The sequence below is a fragment of the Oculina patagonica genome, chromosome 6 (genome assembly GCF_052425735.1).
Source record: "Oculina patagonica isolate OP01 chromosome 6, crgOcupat, whole genome shotgun sequence".
Lineage (NCBI taxonomy): Eukaryota > Metazoa > Cnidaria > Anthozoa > Scleractinia > Oculinidae > Oculina > Oculina patagonica.
In genome coordinates, this window is record NC_135763.1 from 34,799,147 (window position 1) to 34,820,953 (window position 21,807).

At 39.2% G+C, this 21,807-nt stretch overlaps 3 protein-coding genes across 3 annotated transcripts in view; 1 reads left to right on the forward strand and 2 right to left on the reverse strand.

Moving 5' to 3' along the window:
- The window catches only part of LOC144656473 (uncharacterized), a 228,987-nt gene that overhangs the window by 204,071 nt on the left and 3,109 nt on the right, over window positions 1-21,807 (forward strand). The window lies entirely within an intron of this gene.
- On the reverse strand, window positions 3,810-6,600 carry LOC144657734 (uncharacterized). Its single transcript, XM_078518078.1, has 2 exons — window positions 5,526-6,600; window positions 3,810-4,904 (listed from the first exon to the last, which is right to left on the reverse strand). Exons 1-2 carry the CDS (start codon window positions 6,278-6,280, stop codon window positions 4,229-4,231), a joined length of 1,431 nt encoding a protein of 476 aa, XP_078374204.1. The 5' UTR covers window positions 6,281-6,600; the 3' UTR covers window positions 3,810-4,228.
- On the reverse strand, window positions 12,421-19,971 carry LOC144658055 (uncharacterized). The gene is made up of 3 exons (XM_078518380.1): window positions 19,826-19,971; window positions 15,775-16,374; window positions 12,421-13,426 (listed from the first exon to the last, which is right to left on the reverse strand). Exons 1-3 carry the CDS (start codon window positions 19,969-19,971, stop codon window positions 12,763-12,765), a joined length of 1,410 nt encoding a protein of 469 aa, XP_078374506.1. The 3' UTR covers window positions 12,421-12,762.

Genomic DNA, 21,807 nt, shown 5'->3' on the forward strand with positions numbered 1-21,807 from the left:
CTCTTGATGTTTGTAGTGTTTTCATTTATTTATGTAGAACAAGCCAATTATGAACGCAAATTTTCCATATGCCATTTTTAGTACACACAAGTGACCGTTATTTTTGAAATCACCCCTGGACCTTAAATCTTAAATTAAGACAAGAAACATCTTACGAGTAATTAAGATATATTTGAATCTTAAAATAAGACGAAAAAGCAGCTTACCTGGGCACCACGTATATAAGATGTTACGCATCTTAATTGAATGTCAACACAATCTTATTTTGAGAGGATTTCAAATCTTAAGTTAAGATGATACTTCTTAGATTAAGAAAAAGTTTCCGTCTTATCTTAGCACCAATCTTAAGATGAAAAAACGTCTTACTTTAAGATTTTAGTTTTTACGGAGTAATTCTTTCTTATAAATCCAGACTTCGCCGAGTAAAATAGCAATGTCTCGAAAACTAAGATTCAGGACCTTCATATAATGACGTCTATTAAACATTTCTCTCTCCCTTCTTTCTTCCGAGATGGCTCGCTTCAAACATTCTTCCCGCTCATTGTCGTTAAGACGGACAAACTGGCCATCAGCTAGAAACGTTTCCCATCTTTTTCGTCCATGAAGCAATCGTAGCTGCACTTCATTATTATGCAACAGTCGTAATCCACTCCTGTTTTCCTCAGCTCTGTACGCATCATTTTCATCATACACAGTACGATAAAAGTTTGCAAACGTTATGGAAATTTTGATCTTCTTTCCTTGACGTAACATGTCATTTTTGTAATCAACAATTTCTCGCGCACAATACTCGCCGTTGGCTTGGTCGTTGCATGGTGAGTAGTTCTGAATCATCTCAATGTTGATTGCCGTCGCTCTGCGACTAGCACGTCGCCTGATAAAGTTAACAAACATCTTTTCTGTATGGATCTGATTAGGAGGACCTTGATTTCTGTGAACCATCGGCGGCCAGGACCAGCTATCGCCATCATCACTTTCAAACCAAACTTTACTAAGGACTACCACTGAACCAGCTCCGTGAGGAAATGCATTGGGTGTCCATACTTTACTGATAATAAACTTCTCTAGAATTTCGTTTCCTTCCAGTGGGTTAAATGCCATACTTTCAAAATCCCATCACAGCTCTTCAGTTGAAGCTAAGGATCAGAACCTTAAAAGACTAAAAACAACTACTTTTGTTCAAAATACTGAGACCTTATGTGCCGAACGACACAAGCTGAATAGCCCTGAATAGCTGATGAATGGGTAATAGACTGTCTGACAGCGTCCATCCACCCCGCCGGTCCGAGGGTGTATTTACATGCATGATAACCAAGTGCTTAATCGAGCTTAACAATTCAATTTTCCGAGAATTGTTTATGTCATATTTAGTGTATGTCGGATTTTTTTATTTCACTCGTTGTATGAACTATCTACTCACTGTAGAACTGTTTATTATCAGCACTCCTGAAATAATGTCTTAATCAAAAACAATCAGTACAGCTACTCGAGAAGCGATTGATATACAGCGAAACAACTTCTTAACAAGTTTCTAGAATGTTTTTAATTAAGAAAATTATAACTCGTGACGCAGTGCCTCGGTTGGCTTTCAAAGAAATTTGCATAATTGTTGAAGCACAAGATCCTTGTAAATGATTATTTAAGTTAAAAACGCCAAGTTTGAATGGATAATAATCTTTTGCAGTTGATTTGTTTCTTCTGCATTGAGCCGTTACATGCCGAATGGTAAAAGCTGGATAGCCCTAAACAAGCTGTCCTGACAGCGTCCAACCACCCAGAGTCGTCGGAGAGTTTATTTACATGACAATCAAATGCTTAACAATTCAAGTTTTCCGAGAATTGTTTACAGACGGCTTGTTCAAATGAACAGTAGCAGTTTATGTTATATTTAGTGCATTTTCAACCGTTAATTGCCCGGGGGGGGGGGGGTACTCGAAAAAGTTTTGTACGGGGAGGCTCCGCCTGGAGATCCAAACCCTTACCCTTTTATATGCCATTTTGAAAGAAAAGGTACCCCTTTTGTATACCTTTTATTGCAAAAAGGCACCCCTTTCATATACCTACACGACATCACATTTACCTAAAACAGGAAGATTTCTTGTAATTTTTATGTAGCACTTAATAAATTAAGACGATACGGCCGAAAGTTGCGTCTGCTCGAAATATTTAATGATAAAGGCTTTTAAAATATCATTATAGCAGATTTCCCTACCCTTTCATATACCTAAATTTGTGAAATCCCTACCCTTTTATATACCTGGAGCCTGAAAAAGGTACCCCTTTCGGGCGGAGCCTCCCCGTATAGGCCATTATAGGGAGTACCCCCCCCCCGGGGGTTAATTGATTTATCCCAACGCTGACAGCAAAGTGTTGCCTAAAATAACTACAGACTATATATCAGCAGCACTCCTGAGTTATAGTTTCTGACGCAAAAACCGTTAGTAAAACTCCAGTCATTAAACAGCAAGACAATTATTTAAATAGAAGTTTCTAGAATGTTTGAATGTAAACATTTATGACTCGTGACTCAGTGCTGCGGCTGGCTTTTCAAGAAGTTCACATAACCTATTGTTGAATAACATAAAAAAATAATAATATTAACAGATTTATATAGCGCCATATCCATGGCTCATGGCGCTTTACAGTAAAATATTGTTAAAAATAAAATTTACATTAAAAATTTACGTCAGTGATAAAAAGTTACAACAAATAAAATAGCTAAGCTTTAAAGATGAAAATAAAACTAAGAATCATTAAAACCTTTTTAAATGTAAACTAACTCATTAACTGACGAATTTAACTAATCAACTGAGTAATTAACTAACTAAATTGCTGAACTATATAATTTAATAACTAACTGACTAACCAAAAGTCTAATTATAAAATTTGTTAAAAAAAGGTATGAACAACTGTGTTAAAAACTGGCTCAACTGATAAAATGAACCTAATGTTATTTCAACATGAAAACTTTAGGGAAAATATTGTTTTAAGAACTGAAATATGACGCTCACATCAAATTGGAGGACTACTAAAAGATAATTTAACCTGGGTGAACCTGCTATCAACGCATTTTTTATTTATTTATTTTATTTGTGGCGATCATTTTAAATTTTAAATACACAGATCTGGTTGACTGATTTGTCTGTGACAGAGCAGTCGTTGCCTCAGGAAATGTCATAAGCAAGTCAAGCAAATGCCCGAAGAGGAGTGACTCTCACATGACAGGGGGCCGGGGATGGTTGTCTCGTCTAGAGATGGAAGTGAGGGATTTTTTCACCACTTTTGGTGCTTAAGACGGAACAACTAGGGCTTTCCACAAGTTGCTCGGCAACTATTTGGCAACTTTTCATGTTTCGAGCAACTTTTTTCCTCTCGAGCAACTTGATGCATTTTGAGCAATTTCCAGCCCGATGATCTCCGAAGATTATCCGAGTGTTGTTCAAAGGCAATACGAACGTTTCCGAAAATTTACGAAGTTTGCCGACGATATTTCGAGGAACATCTGAAGACGTTTCAACTTTCGGGTCATTCTGCATTAAAACATTACAAAACCTGTCATCAAACATGACGCCATCAATATCTTCACGATTTTTCTCAGTTAAAGAAATCCTTGTTATTTATTTAGATACTTCTTTTGCTGTAAAATTGCATAAAACTGCTTAGAAATCTTACCCTCAAAGGGAAATAAGCATATTTTAGAGACATTCTCTTGATTAGAAGCAGCATTTTGAATTTTTTTGGAGCAACTTTCGAGCAATTTTTATTATCAGAAGCAATCTTTTGGATTTTTAGAGCAACTTTTTGAGAAATTACGGGTAACTTTTTGGGAAATCTCGAGCATCTTGTGGAAAGCCCTAGGAACAACAATGTTTTTACACATCAAGGTATCTTTTTGGGTTGCATTCGAAAAAAAAAAAAAATAAACCCCGTGTCACTGTTGATGATTTACATCGATCATTAAATCTTAAATTCTTTTCATAAATGAAAACATTGGATTACAATTCCTTTATCTCCATTAAATTCGCTTTAGTCCTTATTTGTGTGTCTGGGTTAGAATGACATTTTTGGGAAATCAAATAAAACATGAGCCACGCCCCGATTGGTCTCCTTCAGGGGTATAAATCCAGTATTTATCTCCGCCCCTTAAACATGAAAGCCGCCCTGGAAATATTGTAATCCGTTTATGAATCTATAATCGAAGTACTGCAATATTTTTTCATAGCAAAAATTAACTCAATTTAAGAACTTCCCAGAAATGAGTTCTCATATTTTTTTCCAATTCATGCCTCTCAGCAGAGACGGCAAGATTGAAACACTCTTTTCTGTCGTCCTCGCTTAGACTGACCAGCTGGTCGTCATAAAGAAACTTTTTCCATTCTTCTTTTCCACAAAGCAATCGCAGTTGAACCTCATTATCATACAACAGGCGCAATCCTCGCCTGTTTTCCTCTGCTCTCTTCTCGTCATTCCCATCACACTTAACAGTACGATAGAAGTTTGCAAACGTTATGGATATGTCGATCTTCGTCGGTTGACATTTGATCCAATTTTTGTAATCAACAATTTCTCGTGCACATAATTGTCCGTTGGCTTCATCGCAACAAGGCGAGAAGTTCTGAATAAGTTCAATGTCGATTTCTCTCGCATTTTCGCTAATACCCCTGAGTAACTGTAAAAGCTTGGTTTCAGCATGCGGATTTGTGTTTCTGCGGTGAATGGTAACCATGGACAAGCTGTCATTGGGATAATAGATCGAAACTTTGCTGAGCACGACCTGTTCACCAACTTCGTCAACTACCGAATTCGAACCAAGAGTATCACGTTTTCGGATAAACGTGAATTTAATTTCTTTTTTCTCCAAGGCTTTTTCCAGGGCTTTCTCGGCCAGCCTTTCATGTTCCTTACTAAAAAAATAAAAAATAATAACAAATTGAAATAAGACGTTATTAATGTGACGAAATTTCCTAGCTGAAAGGAAGAGTCCCGTCTATTATTTCTGGACACCTAAGCTGGTTATTTACAAATTGCTCATTAATCAGTCAGAAATTTGACGGTTCAAACACTAAAAGTATCAATACGTATAAAAATGCTGAGATGTGCATTGATACGTTATCATTTTGATGACGACGACGATGGTGGTTGTGGTGGTGGTGGCAAGGGGTCCTATAGACTTTCTCAAAGTCCTTTTAATTATTATTTTTTCTGTTTGGTTAATTGGTTGGGCCTCGCTTGCGACTGCGTCACTCGCTCGGTCGCTTCGTGACCGTGCTTGCTGTCGTTTGCTGCTGTCAGCAAAGCATCAATACCGTAACAAGCATGCTCGAAATATAAAACAGGGGAATTCGAACACATAATTGAAACTCCTGCCAAAAACAAGTTAACTATGCAGTGAAAATAGTTCTAAACAAATGCCGTAATCTGTTTCTGAATATATAATTCAAATGCTACAAAATTAGTTTCCAAAGGTAAAATTTATTATAACCCAGTCTAGAATCACGTTGAATTGAGTTATGTCATATTTGTACCTGTTATGTCTGACATGTGGGTCGCAAACTTGCAGCTGAGAGAAACATGATATCAGTCGACGGTACGCATCCGGTATGTCCGATGGCTTGTTAACATCCATTATTTCCACGTAGTGCTTCATGTCATTCGCTTCCCTCTTCTCTCTCCCTTCTGAGACGGCCAGATTCCAACATTCTTCCCGATCACTGTCGCTTAGACTGACAAGCTGGTCGTCATTCAGAAACTTTTTCCATTCTTCTTCTCCACAAAGCAATCGAAGCTGCACCCCATTATCACGCAACAGTCGTAATCCATTCCTGTTTTGCTCAGCTCTGTTCTTGTTATTTCCATATTTACTATGTTCCTTATACACAACAGCACGGTAAAAGTTTGCAAATGTTATGGAAATATCGATCTGCTTCCCTTGACTTTCCATCCTTTTTTTGTAATTAAGAATTTTTTCCGCACAAAATTCGTCGTTGGCTATGTCGTTACAGGGTGAGAAGTTCTGAATAAGTTCAATGTTAATTGTCCCTGCGTTGCCACTAGTACGCTTGATTAGCTCAAAAACCTTCGTCTCCGCATGGATCCCACGCTCTTGATTTCTGTGAACACCAACCATGGACCAGCTATCATCATCATTATTTTTACATGAAACTTTACTAAGTACTATCGTTGCACCAGCTCCGTAAGGAAACACACCAGATGTCCCATAGTCTGCCTCAATGATAAACTTCTCTAGAATCTCGTCTCTCCCCAGTCGTTCATGTGCCATACTTTCAAAATCTTATCTCAGCTCTCCAGTCGAAGCTTAGGATGGCACAAACTGAATAGTCCTGAATAGGTAACAGCTGTCCTTACAGCGCCCATCCACCCGTCCAAAAGTTTATTTACATGATAATGAAGTGCTTTACAATCCACGTTTTCCGAGAATTGTTTACAGATGGCTTGTTCAAATGAACAGCAGTAATTTATGTTATATTAAGTGCATGTCGGATTTTCATTTTCACCTGTTAATTCATTTATCCCAATCCACCCTGTTACCTGAAGTTTCTACAACAAATATAGCTCTGTAGCACTTCTGAATTATAATTTGTAAAGCCAAAACCTTAGTAAAGAAAGCAAACGTACTCGAGAAGCGATTTAAATACAGCGAAACAACGTCTTTAGAAGTTTCTAGAATGATTTGAATTAAAAAAATTATAACTCGTGGCTCGGTGCTGCAGCTGCCTTTTCAAAAAATTTACATAATCTATTGTCGAGGCACGTGACGCCCTTTTCTACACGAGGAGCCTAAAGGAATGAGTCATTGTTGAGGCACAAAATCTCTGTGAACAACTAATAAACCTGTAACATTTCAAAAGAAAAGCTTCAAAAAAGATTCTTTATGAATTCTGACGCTAAAGACCGGCGGGAAAGTAACGTGAAGCCACAGGGGGCCCTCGCCTCAACTTAAGGACGGTGCCTCCTATTGCTACTGCGCACTTATTCTGCGCATCACGTAGTGCATCGATCACACTGGGCGCGCGCGCTTTTGATTAATTTGCTCGCTCAAAATGACGAATTCAACTACGCGTCCGAGCGCGCAACTTAAAAGCAAGAAAGATTTCTCTGCGACGAAATCCAGTTTATGGACATATACTAAGCCAGGAACAGCGGAAAAGCAACATATCAGTAACCATTGACCGCTAACCACTGAAAAATGGCTCACATTAAAAGTTAAAAACAAATCGCTAAGCGCCAAAACGTAACTCGCAAACTGCTAACTACAAATGGCGTAGTGCACGCGCGAGATGCAAATATTCAACTCGCTAGGGAGGGGATAGGAAAATGTAACAGACCCTAAAAGCGATTCCATGGAACCTGAAAACAACTGGTATAACTTTTAAAAACGCGTGGTGACCCCTACTTTTTATTTTATAAAATGTAAGTGGTAAGTCTATAGAGCGCATGTTTAATTTTTCATTAAGTGAAAACAAAATTAGGCCAATTTTCTGGCCGCACAATTGAGAGCTGCTAGAGTCAAAAATAGCTCAAATGCAATTATTTTGTTAATAAAAACGTGAATCACGCAGCTCCGAAGACATTATTTGTTAGTTATTTTAAAGATTGTTATATTTAACGTTGAATCGAAAAAATGCGTACATCAATACAGCAAAACACCTGCTGCTTATTCTAGAATGTTATGATTTTAAAAATTCAAAACTCGTGACTCACGGCTGCCTTTTCAAGAAATTTAAATGACATTTCTTTAGTCCGAATTACTTAGTAAAAACAAAAATTTATGCAACTTGTGAAGAAACCTACTGTTACACAGTACGGACTTAGCAAGGACCAGGAAAGATAAATATTAAATAGATCACGCAAAGTCTAAGAGCGGAGTCTCCCCGGTTATTTACTTCTCTCGCTTTGTAAATCCGAATTTACTGACCGATAACAGAAAAAATATAGCACTTAAGCCCGCGATCCAATGTAAACCATTACTTGGTCAGAGGTAAACTTCAAAAACAATTCGACCTCAATAAGTTCTATATGTGGGCCATGTGATACTGGTCAGCGGATACCTTGTTTTGACAGCTGTTAATTGATTATGACAAAGATTTAAGCTGGCGTTAACCATAACCTTAAACAGAGCAGACACAAACAAAAAGCAATCCATGATGCTTATGGAGTGCGAGCGAAATTGCTGAAACTGACTACTCTCTCTCTCGGATATGATAACCCGATTCTAAAACTCGTTTTGTAGTAATGTTTACTAAGAGCAACAAATTATATCATTATAATTGAAACCGACCGATTCGTTGAAAAGCGTGTTCATAAGCAAATGCCGTATTTATTTGTGATGACGTGAAATTGTTCGATGAAGCACAGGCTTCCCAAGCTGAAAAGTCGTCTTTTTGATTGTTTTTTTAGAGCCCTTCGGGCGGCTGACTCTACATACGTGGTGTATGCGGCAGCTTGTGTATATAGAGAAATGTATGGGAAAATCACGAGTTCTCTAAAATCGGGTAAATAACTATCTATTTTGAAATAAAGTTTACAAACCTCAAATGTGTCGCTTACTTGTGTCTTGTGCCGAATTTGAAGCCATTCCGACGCCATTTAGCGAAGTTATTCGAAGTCGTTGTCTCCCCTTCTAAAAAGAAGGAAAGGCAGACCACTCCATCGATCGCTGGCCAGAGCTCACTCCACAAATCGCTCTCTCCTCAAAAGGAAAAGTCCCGAATCGCAATATAACCAGCAGTTCCATAAAGCCCAATAAATTTCACTCCACATACGTGTGCTTCGGCGGTCGAAAGTCTCATAAAGAACGAGAAATTTTGCTTTAAATTCGCCTATTCGGCTTTCCAGATGTACTTGTGACTGACCTCGCGCCAACGGTCGTTACTCAACGACAAGTATCTGGTTTCATCCCCATTCTAATTGGTGCATTAGAACCAAGTCACGGGCTGACAACACGACAACAAGTTTTTCGCTAGGGCTGAAGCCCTGAAGCCGCAATCATACAAAATGTAGTTTTTGATCGACGCGGTGATCGAACAAAATTTCCTGCGACTTTGGGATATTATCTTGTCTTGAATGCTCGCGAATATCTTGCTTTATTCTGCACGTGGAGGTGTCAGATTTATATTTACGCGGCTTTTCCCTGACCTATGTAAACATGGGTTGCAAGACATGGCTGTGATTAGCGAACAATACAGCTTTCAGAAAACATCCCTTGGGAGTCTTAGCGTGAAACTTGACCGTTGGCGCGAGGTCAGTCACAAACACATCTGGAAAGCCGAATAGGCGAATTTAAAGCAAAATTTCTCGTTCTTTATGAGACTTTCGACCGCCGAAGCACACGTATTTGGAGTGAAATTTATTGGGCTTTATGGAACTGCTGGTTTTATTGCGATTCGGGACTTTTCCTTTTGAGGAGAGAGCGATTTGTGGAGTGAGCTCTGGCCAGCGATCGATGGAGTGGTCTGCCTTTCCTTCTTTTTAGAAGGAGAGACAACGACTTCGAATAATTTCGCTAAATGGCGTCGGAATGGCTCCAAATTCGGCGCAAGACACAAGTAAGCGACACATTTGAGGTAGGTAAACTTTTTTTTCAAAATATATATTTATTTACCCGATTTTAGAGAACTCGTGATTTTCCCATACATTTCTCTATATACACAAGCTGTCGCATACACCACGTATGTAGAGTCGGCCGCCCGAAAGGCTCAAAAACACATCAAAAAGACGAATTTTGAGCTTGGGAAGCCTGTGGATGAAGCGTTTAGGTATTTCGCACTGAATTGTGTTGCAGGTTGTAATGTTTGTAAATTGATGATACCTTTCTGGTGTGCTCCTCTACGCGCTCGTGTAAGTGGCCACGTGTGTTCCCCACATATCCAGCATCACACAGGAATACATTGAAAGTGGTAGACGATACATTGTTGGTTAACAATAGGGGGCTTAATTTCGTGTTGCTCGAGCTTAGGGCTTACAAAACAGTGGTTGGACAGTCCCGTTCAAGGGCCTGTTTACATGGAAGGCGGGTGCCCCGGCTAACCGAGTTACCCGGCTAACCGAGCTACCCTGGGCGAGCCAACTTTTCATACGTTTCTTTAGAAAAGGCATCGAAGCGTTTACATGTAAGACGGGAAACCCGCCTTGCCGGGGCACTCGGTCTGCTTGCTCGGGGCACCCTTCTAGGCGGGATAGCTTTTTGCCATGTAAACGGTTATGCCCGGGCTATCCCGGCTTGCCGGGATAAGTCTTCGCGCGTGTTCTTAAATTATATTTGAAGTTAATGGCATAAAATGTAGAAATTCTGGACTCAAATAGTGCTATTTGGCGGACCAAAATTAGATCAAATTAGTTTTATCTGTAGGCTTTGAGCAACAGCTAATTAATTCGAAATTTTCGTAGGAATGATTATCCTAACTCACGAAACAACAAATTTAATTTCAAATTGGCGGACAAAGACTGTTGAATTTTGATTGAATTCCCCCATAAATGGACGTGTTAAACTTCTAAGAGCTTGTACATCAAAATAAAATAGGTTTGAAGACGGCTAGCCTTGATTATTTAGTAAAAAGTCTTATTTTACTTCAATTATTTGGAGCTACATGGTTTTCCCACGCTGTGACACGCTTCAATGACGCTGTCTCAACTCGGGTAGAAGGGCTATGAATTCTGCATGTAAAGGCGGGCTATGCTTCATCCCTTCTAGCCGGGTAACTCGGTTAGCCGGGGCACCCTCCCTCCATGTAAACAGGCCCTTTTAGATTGTTCAGTTGTTGTTCGCTTCATCGAACAATTTCACGTCATCACAAAATGTAGCGGCAAATTTGATTGCCTCGTGAAAGAAATGTTGTACAATCATTCGCATGCGTAAGCCAACACTTAACGTGCAAACGGATTCCATCCGCCCTAAGGTGTTCGTTTAGGTCGTTCTTTGTTTTATGCTTATTTTGTAACGTTCCTCAGTTTTATGCATACTGAGGGAAAACTCCACTTCTGGGGGACCACGCTTGCTACGGGAAGGCCGGAATCTATTGCAGTATTTGGAATATCCAGAGACGTAACAGACAAAACTTGCTCCAACAGTAGACTTTACTTCCAAGAACATAACCAAAGAATATTTTACAAGGCACTTCTATTTATACTCTAACTAGGGATGCTATTTTCGAAACAAACACAAACTTTCCTTAGAACCATTGGCTAACGTTAATCCTTGTTCTGAAACATTAATTACTTACAAAACCGCGCAGGTGGATTACAGCTTCCTACAGGTTGTAATTAAACACTTTTTTATAGTAAGGATTACACGGACAATAAACATAAAAGCAGGTACTAGTTTGGCTAATGAGCTAAAGCGTTATCTTGCCAAAACAATATTACTACGTTGGATTTTCTATGTTTTTTAACAGCTAAGCTTGTAAACAAATAAAACTTAATCATCGTAATTTCTCTCCTAACAACGCGAAAACGTGGCTGCCAAAAACTGGTAGAATTTTACTTGTTTACTGATGTTTACTTGTTTACTGCACTATAGCTGATCGTGGACTGACTATGATTTAAACATGAAGGTACGACATTCAAGCATTAAAAAAGTCAGTAGATATAAATTAACTGACATCAACCTATTCTCTAGCTCTTTCAGTGAAGTTTATTTTATTCAGTTTTGCAAAATACTTGCGTTGAAACTTGTTTGCAAAGAAATTACTAATGTGGATCTAAATGACAAAACCATAGCTTCATTACAGCTAAATGTGTCTCCGGGCGTTATAATTTAAAGTAACAAGCAAAAAAGATTAACTTTGAAAACTATTCAGCCAACCTTATTTCAAAAACTTAAAATCCTCGTCGCTTTTGGCCATCCGTACCTTTTTTGTATTTGCTGTGTTGTTGAAATGTTCCTTCGCTGTTTTAAACTGGTTGCTATTAATAGCAGGGTACTTTTAGGTTTTTTATTTTCAGAACATTATTCTTAATTTTTAAAACATTATACATGTACTTGTAATTTTATATTTTTACCTTTTTAACGTGATTTTTAACCTTGTTATTAGTTTTATTTGAGGACCTCCCTGAAAACCACTCCATGTGACGGGAGTCTCCTCTTGAAAAATTATTTATTATTATTATTATTTTTATTTCACTGAAGTTTCCCATGCCTTAATTTGACGAAAATCCGTGACACAGTTCCTTTAAAATCAAAAATTCGTCTGCGATTCGTCCGTGGCAGAGTAGTCGTTGCCTCAGGTCATGTCATAAACAAATACCCGGGAAGGAGTACCTCACATGTAAAAGGGGGCGCGGATGCTTGTCGTCTCGTCTACGGGTGGAAAGGGGGGGGGGGGTGATATCACTTGGGGTGCTCAAGACTAAGCGCTAATGGTTTTACCCAATAAGGTATCTTTTGCAGTTGCATTCGGAAAAAAATAAAGAAACCCATTGATTTATCGAGATCGATTATGAAAACTCTTAAAAATGCATATATAAAAGCATTGGGTGGAATGCCTTTATACAATACAATACAATGTTTAATGTGGTCATTACACTTAGCTATGGTTTCGATGCGTCCCGCAGAAATGGCATTTTTGGAAATCAAATACAACTTGAGCGACGTCCAGATTAGTCTCCTCCAGGGGTATAAATCCAGTATTTACGACAAAAATCTTCCCCCAGGGAAATGATGTCATCCGTTCATTAATCTATAACCAAAGTACTGTAAAATAATTTTGATTGGAAAAAATGCAAATTAATTTTCATTAGAAAAAATTAACTTAATTTAAGAATCTCCCAGAAACGTGTTCTGTTTTTTTTCTCCTCTTTTTGCCTCCCAGCGGAGATGGCCAGATTCCAACACTCTTTTCTGTCGGCCTCGCTTAGACTGACCAGCTGGTCGTCATAAAGAAATTTTTTCCATTCTTGTTGCCCGCAAAGCAATCGTAGTTGGACACCATTGTCATACAGCAGCCGCAATCCTTGTCTGTTTTCCTCTGCTCTCTTCTCGTCATTACAATAACACTTAACAGTGCGAAAAAAGTTTGCAAACGTTATGGATATGTCAATTTTCGTCGGTTGGCATTTCATCAAATTTTTGTAGTTAGCAATTCTCTGCGCACATAATTGTCCGTTGGCTTCGTTGTTACAGGGCGAGAAGTTCTGAATAATTTCAATATTGATTTCTCTCGTATTCTCGCTAATAGACCTGAGTAACTTTAAAAGCTTGGTTTCAGCATGTTGATTTATGTCATTTCTGTGAAGGGTAACCATGGACAAGCTATCATCACGATAGTAGATCGAAACTTTACTGAGGACGACCTGTGCACCAGCTTCGTCAACATAATGAACTTCGCCAGTATGAGCAGCATAAACCGGGTGATCTTGAACTATAAACTTGTCTACAATTTCTTCTATCCACAGCCGTTCATGTTCCATACTTGAAAATGAAAATAATAAAAAATGAAATAAAACGTTATTTAATAACGTGAAGAAATTTCCTAGGAAAAAACATGAAATTCTGTCAACCACCACAAGGGGAGGTATGTGGCTCGCGAAAGTTGGCCGTCGTCGAAGCGACGGAAATTATACTCTTAGACCCCAAAGCATCAACACCACAACAGGCCTGTGCGGAAACAGGGGGATTAGAGACGGACCATTAGAAATAACCGGAGGGGGGGGGGGGGGTGACTTTTACCAAAAAAAAATTCCTGCAAGGGAAAGTTGTCGAAAAAAAAATCCTGCAAGCGGTTGTGACTGAAAAAAAAAAATTCGTGCAACGGGATTACCTGTAAGTGTTGTATGAAATCAACTAGGGAAAAGCCCTGGGAACGAGGTTGATAAACGTCCATCAGAATGGCTAAAATAGCGTTTCTGAGGTTCTGAAAATGAAAATTTTCCCGGGGGAGCATGCCCCCGGACCCCTCTAATTTGTCATCTACCGAGAGAACAGCATCAGCTTAATCCTATCAACTACAGTCGAAGCTCTCATAAGCGGACACCCTCGGGACGCGAAAAAAGTGTCCGCAACTGGAGCTGGCCGCTTACGAGAATGGTTCTTGTAAGCGGCCACTAGAGGTGTAGGGGATAGATGGCCGCTTACGGGAGCTTGCCCAGCTAACATAATGGTAATATGCATGTTAGAGGTGTTTCGAAATGTAACCGGACGTGGATGACGACAAAACAAACACTAAAATATGGTACTGTAATTACAGTAAAATCATTGTGACGAACGGCGATGTGACTTGATTGATTAATACAAGATACAGAGGTTTTTTATATGATTTTCTTTGCGGTGTCCGCTTACGGGAGCTTAAAAACAAAGAAAAAGTCTAAGTCGTAATCTCGGAAAGTGTCCGCGGCCGCTTACGGGAATGTCCGCTTACGAGAATGTAAAAATACAGAGTTTGTATGGGAGTAAAAACCGGGGGGGGGTACTCAAAAAAGTTTTATACGGGGAGGCTCCGCCCCAAGTTCTAACCCCTTACCCTTTTATATACCATTTTTGACAGAAATTGTACCCCTTTCGTATACCTTTAACTGAAAAAAGGTACCCCTTTCATATACCTAAGAGCCATGGCGTGGACTTAAAATAGGACGTTTTCTTGTCATTTTTATGTAGCGCTCAATAAATTAAAATAATACAGCCATAAATTGCGTCTGTTCGAAATATTTTAATTAAAGGCCCTTTTAAATAGCCAAATGACAGATTTCCATACCCTTTCATATACTTTAACTCGTGAAATCCCTACCCTTTTATATACCTGAAGCCTGAAAAAGGTACCCCTTTCGGGCGGAGCCTCCCCGTATAGGCCATTATAGGGAGTACCCCCCCCGGGAGTAAAAACGGGGTTTCTAACAAGGTGGCCGTAAGTAGAGCTGTCCGCTTACGAGAGTGTCCGTTAAGAGAGCTTCGACTGTATTTGGTTGCAAACACACCTGACCCACCCTAACAAGGGTCTAACAATCGGGTCCCATCAGTAAACAGTTAATCAAAAGCACAAACAGTATTACTGTCGAATTCCGATAACTCGAAGCTTTAAGGGAAATCGTAAAAGGTTCGACATATCGGGAGTTCGAGTTATCCAGGGTGAAATTAGTAAGAAAATGGCCTGGAGGGGAATCGAAAAAGGTTCGAGTTTGCGGGAGTTCGAGTTGCTGAGGGTTCCAGTTATCGGGATTCAACTGTATTATCACTTCAAACTGCAATTTTGTCTGACATTCTATAAAAGTGTAGCTGTCATCGTATTCTTTTCATCTTTTTTGACGAGGGACAAGGGGAAAAATTTCTAATAAGGAGGGGGATTATATTTAACAGGCACTATCTATCAAATCCCTTCAGCCCCCCTACCCCATAAAAAATGAACGGTCCCTAAATGTCGCTTAATTCAGAGAACGAATCTGAAAAATGAAACAATACTATTTAATAATGATAATTGCTGCGCAAATCAAAAAAGACCTGTATCTTTGGGTGAAAAAAAAAAAAAATTCGTGCAAAGCTTGTGCCCCAGAAAAAAATTCCCGCAGACAAGTAGGCCTTCAAAAAAAATTCCTGCACCGAAATTTTTTTACCCCCCCCCCCCCTCCGGTTATTTCTAATGGTCCGTCCCTTAGGAATTCGAACACATAATTGAAACTACTGCCAAAAACTAATTAATTATGCAGTGACAATAGTGCTAAACAAATCCCGTAATCCGTATTTATAATCCAAATACTACAAAATAGTTTTTACTAGTAAATTTAACCCAGTCTACAATCTTCTTGAAATGAGTTATGTCAATGTTGTACCTGTTATGTCTGGCATGTGGGTCGCAAACTTGCAGCTGCGATAAACATGAAACCAGTTGACCGTACGTATCCAGTGCGTATCCTTCTGGTTTGTAAACATCCAATATTTTCTTGTAGTGCTTAAAATCAAAAGCTTCCCTATCTTTTCTCCCTTTATCAAAGAAGGCCCGCTGCCGACACGTTTCCTTATCACATTCGTCTAGACTGACAAGCTGGCCGTCATTCAAAAACTTTGTCCATTCTTCTTCTCCACAAAGCAATCGTAGCTTCACCCCATTATCACGCAACAGTCGTAATCCATTCCTGTTTTGCTCAGCTCTCTTCTCGTCATTTCCAGGATACACATCAGTACGATAAAAGTTTGCAAACGTTATGGAAATAACGATCTGTTTCCCTTGACTTTCCATCTCTTTTTTGAAATCAACAATTTTTTTCGCACAAAATGCGCCGTTGTCTTTGTCGTTACAGGGGGAGTAGTTCTGAATCAGTTCAATGTTGATCGCTCTTGCGTTGTCACCAATACACTTGATTAGCTCAACAACCTTCGTCTCCGCATGGATCCCACGCTCTTGATTTCTGTGAATACCAACCATCGACCAGCTATCACCATCATCATTTTTACCATCATCATTTTTTATCTTGTTTTTACATGAAACTTTACTAAGTACTATCGTTGCACCAGCTCCGTAAGGAAACGCACCAGATGTCCCATAGTCTGCCCCAATAATAAAGTTCTTTAGAATCTCGTCTCTCCCCAGTCGTTCATGTGCCATACTTTCAAAATCTTATCTCAGCTTTCCAGTCGAAGCTTAGGATGGCACAAGCTGAATAGCCCTGAATAGGTAACAGCTGTCCTTACAGCGCCAATCCACCCGTCCAAAAGTTTATTTACATGATAATGAAGTGCTTTACAATCCACGTTTTCCGAGAATTGTTTACAGATGGCTTGTTCAAATGAACAGCAGTAATTTATGTTATATTAAGTGCATGTCGGATTTTCATTTTCACCTGTTAATTCATTTATCCCAATCCACCCTGTTACCTGAAGTTTCTACACCAAATATAGTTCTGTAGCACTTCTGAATTATAATTTGTAAAGCCAAAACCTTAGTAAAGAAAGCAAACGTACTCGAGAAGCGATTTAAATACAGCGAAACAACGTCTTTAGAAGTTTCTAGAATGATTTGAATTAAAAAAATTATAACTCGTGGCTCGGTGCTGCAGCTGCCTTTTCAAAAAATTTACATAATCTATTGTCGAGGCACGTGACGCCCTTTTCTACACGAGGAGCCTAAAGGAATGAGTCATTGTTGAGGCACAAAATCTCTGTGAACAACTAATAAACCTGTAACATTTTAAAAGAAAAGCTTTAAATAAAAGATTCTTTATGAATTCTGACGCTAAAGACCGGCGGGAAAGTAACGTGAAGCCACAGGGGGCCCGGACGGTGCCTCCTATTGCTACTGCGCACTTATTCTGCGCATCACGCAGTGCATCGATCACACTGGGCGCGCGTGCTTTTGATTAATTTGCTCGCTCAAAATGACGAATTCAACTACGCGTCCGAGCGCGCAACTTAAAAGCAAGAAAGATTTCTCTGCGACGAAATCCAGTTTATCGACATATACTAAGCCAGGAACAGCGGAAAAGCAAAAATCAGTAACCATTGACCGCTAACTACTGAAAAATGGCTCACATTAAAAGTTAAAAACAAATCGCTAAGCGCCAAAACGTAACTCGCAAACTGCTAACTACAAATGGCGTAGTGCACGCGCGAGATGCAAATATTCAACTCGCTAGGGAGGGGATAGGAAAATGTAACAGACCCTAAAAGCGATTCCATGGAACCTGAAAACAACTGGTATAACTTTTAAAAACGCGTGGTGACCCCTACTTTTTATTTTATAAAATGTAAGTGGTAAGTCTATAGAGCACAAAATTAGGCCAATTTTCTGGCCGCACAATTGAGAGCTGCTAGAGTCAAAAATAGCTCAAATGCAATTATTTTGTTAATAAAAACGTGAATCACGCAGCTCCGAAGACATTATTTGTTAGTTATTTTAAAAATTTTGTTATATTTAATGTTGAATCGAGAAAATGCGTGCATCAATACAGCAAAACACCTGCTGCTTATTCTAGAATGTTATGATTTTAAAAATTCAAAACTCATGACTCACGGCTGCCTTTTCAAGAAATTTAAATGACATTTCTTTAGTCCGAATTACTTAGTAAAAACAAAAATTTATGCAACTTGTGAAGAAACCTACTGTTACACAGTACGGACTTAGCAAGGACCAGGAAAGATAAATATTAAATAGATCAAGCCAAGCCTAAGAGCGGAGTCTCCCCGGTTATTTACTTCTCTCGCTTTGTAAATCCGAATTTACTGACCGATAACAGAAAAAATATAGCACTTAAGCCCGCGATCCGATGTAAACCATTACTTGGTCAGAGGTAAACTTCAAAAAAAATTCGACCTCAATGAGTTCAAAATGTGGGCCATGTGATACTGGTCAGCGGATACCTTGTTTTGACAGCTGTTAATTGATTATGACAAAGATTTAAGCTGGCGTTAACCATAACCTTAAACAGAGCAGACACAAACAAAAAGCAATCCATGATGCTTATGGAGTGCGAGCGAAATTGCTGAAACTGCCTACTCTCTCTCTCGGATATGATAACCCGATTCTAAAACTCGTTTTGTAGTAATGTTTACTAAGAGCAACAAATTATATCATTATAATTGAAACCGACCGATTCGTTGAAAAGCGTGTTCATAAGCAAATGCCGTATTTATTTGTGATGACGTGAAATTGTTCGATGAAGCGTTTAGGTATTTCGCACTGAATTGTGTTGCAGGTTGTAATGTTTGTAAATTGATAATACCTTTCTGGTGTGCCCTTCTACGCGCTCGTGTAAGTGGTCACGTGTGTTCCCCACATATCCAGCATCACACAGGTTACATTGGAAGTGGTAGACGATACATTGTTGGTTAACAATAGGGGGCTTAATTTCGTGTCGCTTAAGTTGTTGCTCGAGCTTAGGGCTTACAAACACTGGTTGGACAGTCACGTTTAATTTCGAACTTAGATTGTTCAGTTGTTGTTCGCTTCATCGAACAATTTCACGTCATCACAAAATGTAGCGGCAAATTTGATTGCCTCGTGAAAGAAATGTTGTACATTCGCATGCGTAAGCCAACACTTAACGTGCAAACGGATTCCATCCGCGCTAAGGTGTTCGTTTAGGTCGTTCATTGTTTTATGTTCATTTTGTAGCGTTCCTTATTTGCATACTGTACAAGTCTTTTGATAATGGAGTCAAAATGACTCCGAAACGTCGAGCAGTATTTAATCTATCTTGGTTCTTCTTATGTATTTACTGTAGCAAATCCCTGTTGATCAAATGCCGTATTACTCGTATTACTAATCCGTTCCTTTCTGAAATGAGCTCCTGAGTTCTAATACGGTACTTTCAGTCATCACTATCACCATCACTGTGTCCCAGTTAGTTGCATGCTTTTCATCTTGTCTGCCAAAGCGCTAGCAGCAGATGCAGACAGTATGTCTTCTAAGTGGCTCTTATCATAATCTTCCCTCTCCTTTCTCTCATCCGAGAAGGCTTTATTAAAACATGCTTCCCGATCACTGTCGTTTAGACGGACAAGCTGCTCGTCATTCAAAAACTTTGTCCATTCTTCTTCTCCACAAAGCAATCGTAGCTGAACCCCATTATCACGCAGCAGTCGTAATCCTTTCTTGTTTTGCTCAGCTCTGTTCTCGTCATTTCCAGGATACACAAAAGTACGGTAAAAGTTTGCAAACGTTATAGAAATAACGATCTGCTTCTTTTGACTTTCCATCTCCTTTTTGAAATCAACAATTTTTTTCGCACAAAATGCGCCGTTGTCTTTGTCGTTACAGGGGGAGTAGTTCTGAATCAGTTCAATGTTGATTGTATTGCGTTGCCACTAATACACTTGATTAGCTCAACAACCTTCGTCTCTGCATGGATCTGATAATCTTGATTTCTGTGAATACCAACCATGGACCAGCTATCGTAATCATTTTTACACGAAACTTTGCTGAGGACTATCGTTGAACGAGCTCCGTAAGGAAACACATTGGGTGTACCATACTTTGCACTGATAATAAACTTCTCTAGAATCTCGTCTTTTCCCAGTCGTTCATGTGCCATACTTTTAAAATTCTATCTCAGTCCTTCAGATGAAGCTATGGATCACAACCTTAAATTAAAATTCTATCTCAGTCCTTCAGATGAAGCTATGGATCACAACCTTAAAAGATTTAAAACAACTACTTTTGTTCAAAGTATTGAGACCTTACATGCCGCATGGCACAAGCTGAATAATAACAGCGTCCATTCACCCTGCAGGAATCGTCGTAGAGTTATTTACATGATAATCAAGTGCTTAACAATCCACTTTTTCCGAGAATTGTTTACAGACGGCTTGTTTGAATGAACAGTAGTAATTTATGTTATATGTAGGGCATGTCGGATTTTTATTTTGATCCGTTAATTCATTTATCCCAACCACCCTGTTACCTGAAGTTTCTACACCAAATATAGCTCTGTAGCACTTCTGAATTATAATTTGTAAAGCCAAATCCTTGAGTAAAGAAAGTAAACGTACTCTATAAGGGATTTATATACAGCGAAACAACTACTTTAGAAGTTTCTAGAATGTTTTGAATTAAAAAATTTATAACTCGTGGCTCAGAGTTGCAGCTGCCTTTTCAAGAAATTTACATAATCTATTGTTAAGGCACAAGATCTCTGTGAACAACTGAGTTGAAAACTAACGCAATTGATAAAAATAAACCTGTTACATTTGAAACAAAAAAGGCTTTAAGTAAAAGATTCTTCAAAGAAATGAATTATGACGCTGAAGACCGGCGGGAAAGTAAAGTGAAGCCACAGGGGTCCACGCATCAACTAAGAGCACGAATATATCAACGTGTCTCTGATTTTTTTTTTTTTTTTTTCATTTTGTAGCGGTAATTAATTTTGAACTTTAAATGCGAAGCTGGCCGGTGCGAGGATCCGAGAAGTCAGTTCGGAAACTGCTTGGAGCTCTAAGAATGCTGAAATGCTACCATCGAAAATTGCATAAATACGAAGCCAAACGTCTTGATAAATTTTAACTGAAAATTACTCTGTGAGAAGAAGAAGAAATGTTGAGCTAATTAAGTATCTGTGAGCTTATTTTATCCATGTGTTTCAAATTGTGCAATACTTTATTGCTAATTTTTGTCTGATTTCGTAGCATCTCTCTGCCAATTAAACTCAACCCATACTAACAAACGGCATCCACAATAAACAGTCGAGGCAATGTCAGTTTTTTTTTTGGGGGGGGGGAGGGTCATCGAAAAAAATTGTATTTCGAGAGGGGGGCAGGTAAAAATTTCCGATGAAGAAGGGCGAGCGATTATATATAATAGTGACTATCTATTACAGTTCAATCCCGATAACTCGAACCTTCAAGGGAAATCGAAAAAGGTTCGAGATGTCGGGAGTTCGAGTTATCGAGGGTAAAATTAGTAAGAAAATGACCTGAAGGGGAATCGAAAAGGTTCGAGTTAGCGGGAGTTCGAGTAACTGAGGGTTCGAGTTATCGGGATTCAACTGTAATCCCATTAGGTCCCCGCGCCTCCCACAAAGTTTAGAGAATGGGTTGAAGAAAGAAAAAAATTGAAACACCACCAGACAGTTGACCCCACGCCGTAGCACTCCAGGGTCAGGGGGACTGTCTGGTGTCCGTCTACAGTTGAATCCCGATAACTCGAACCCTCAGTAACTCGAACTCCCGCTAACTCGAACCTTTTTCGATTCCCCTTCAGGTCATTTTCTTACTAATTTTACCCTCGATACTCGACTCCCGACATCCGAACCTTTTCGATTTCCTTGAAGGTTCGAGTAGGGGAACGTACTAGGCATGAAAGATGTGCTAAGAACTCACAACCCAAAAGGCTCTAAAGTTGCAAAATATCAAAACGTTGCCACCAAAATTGA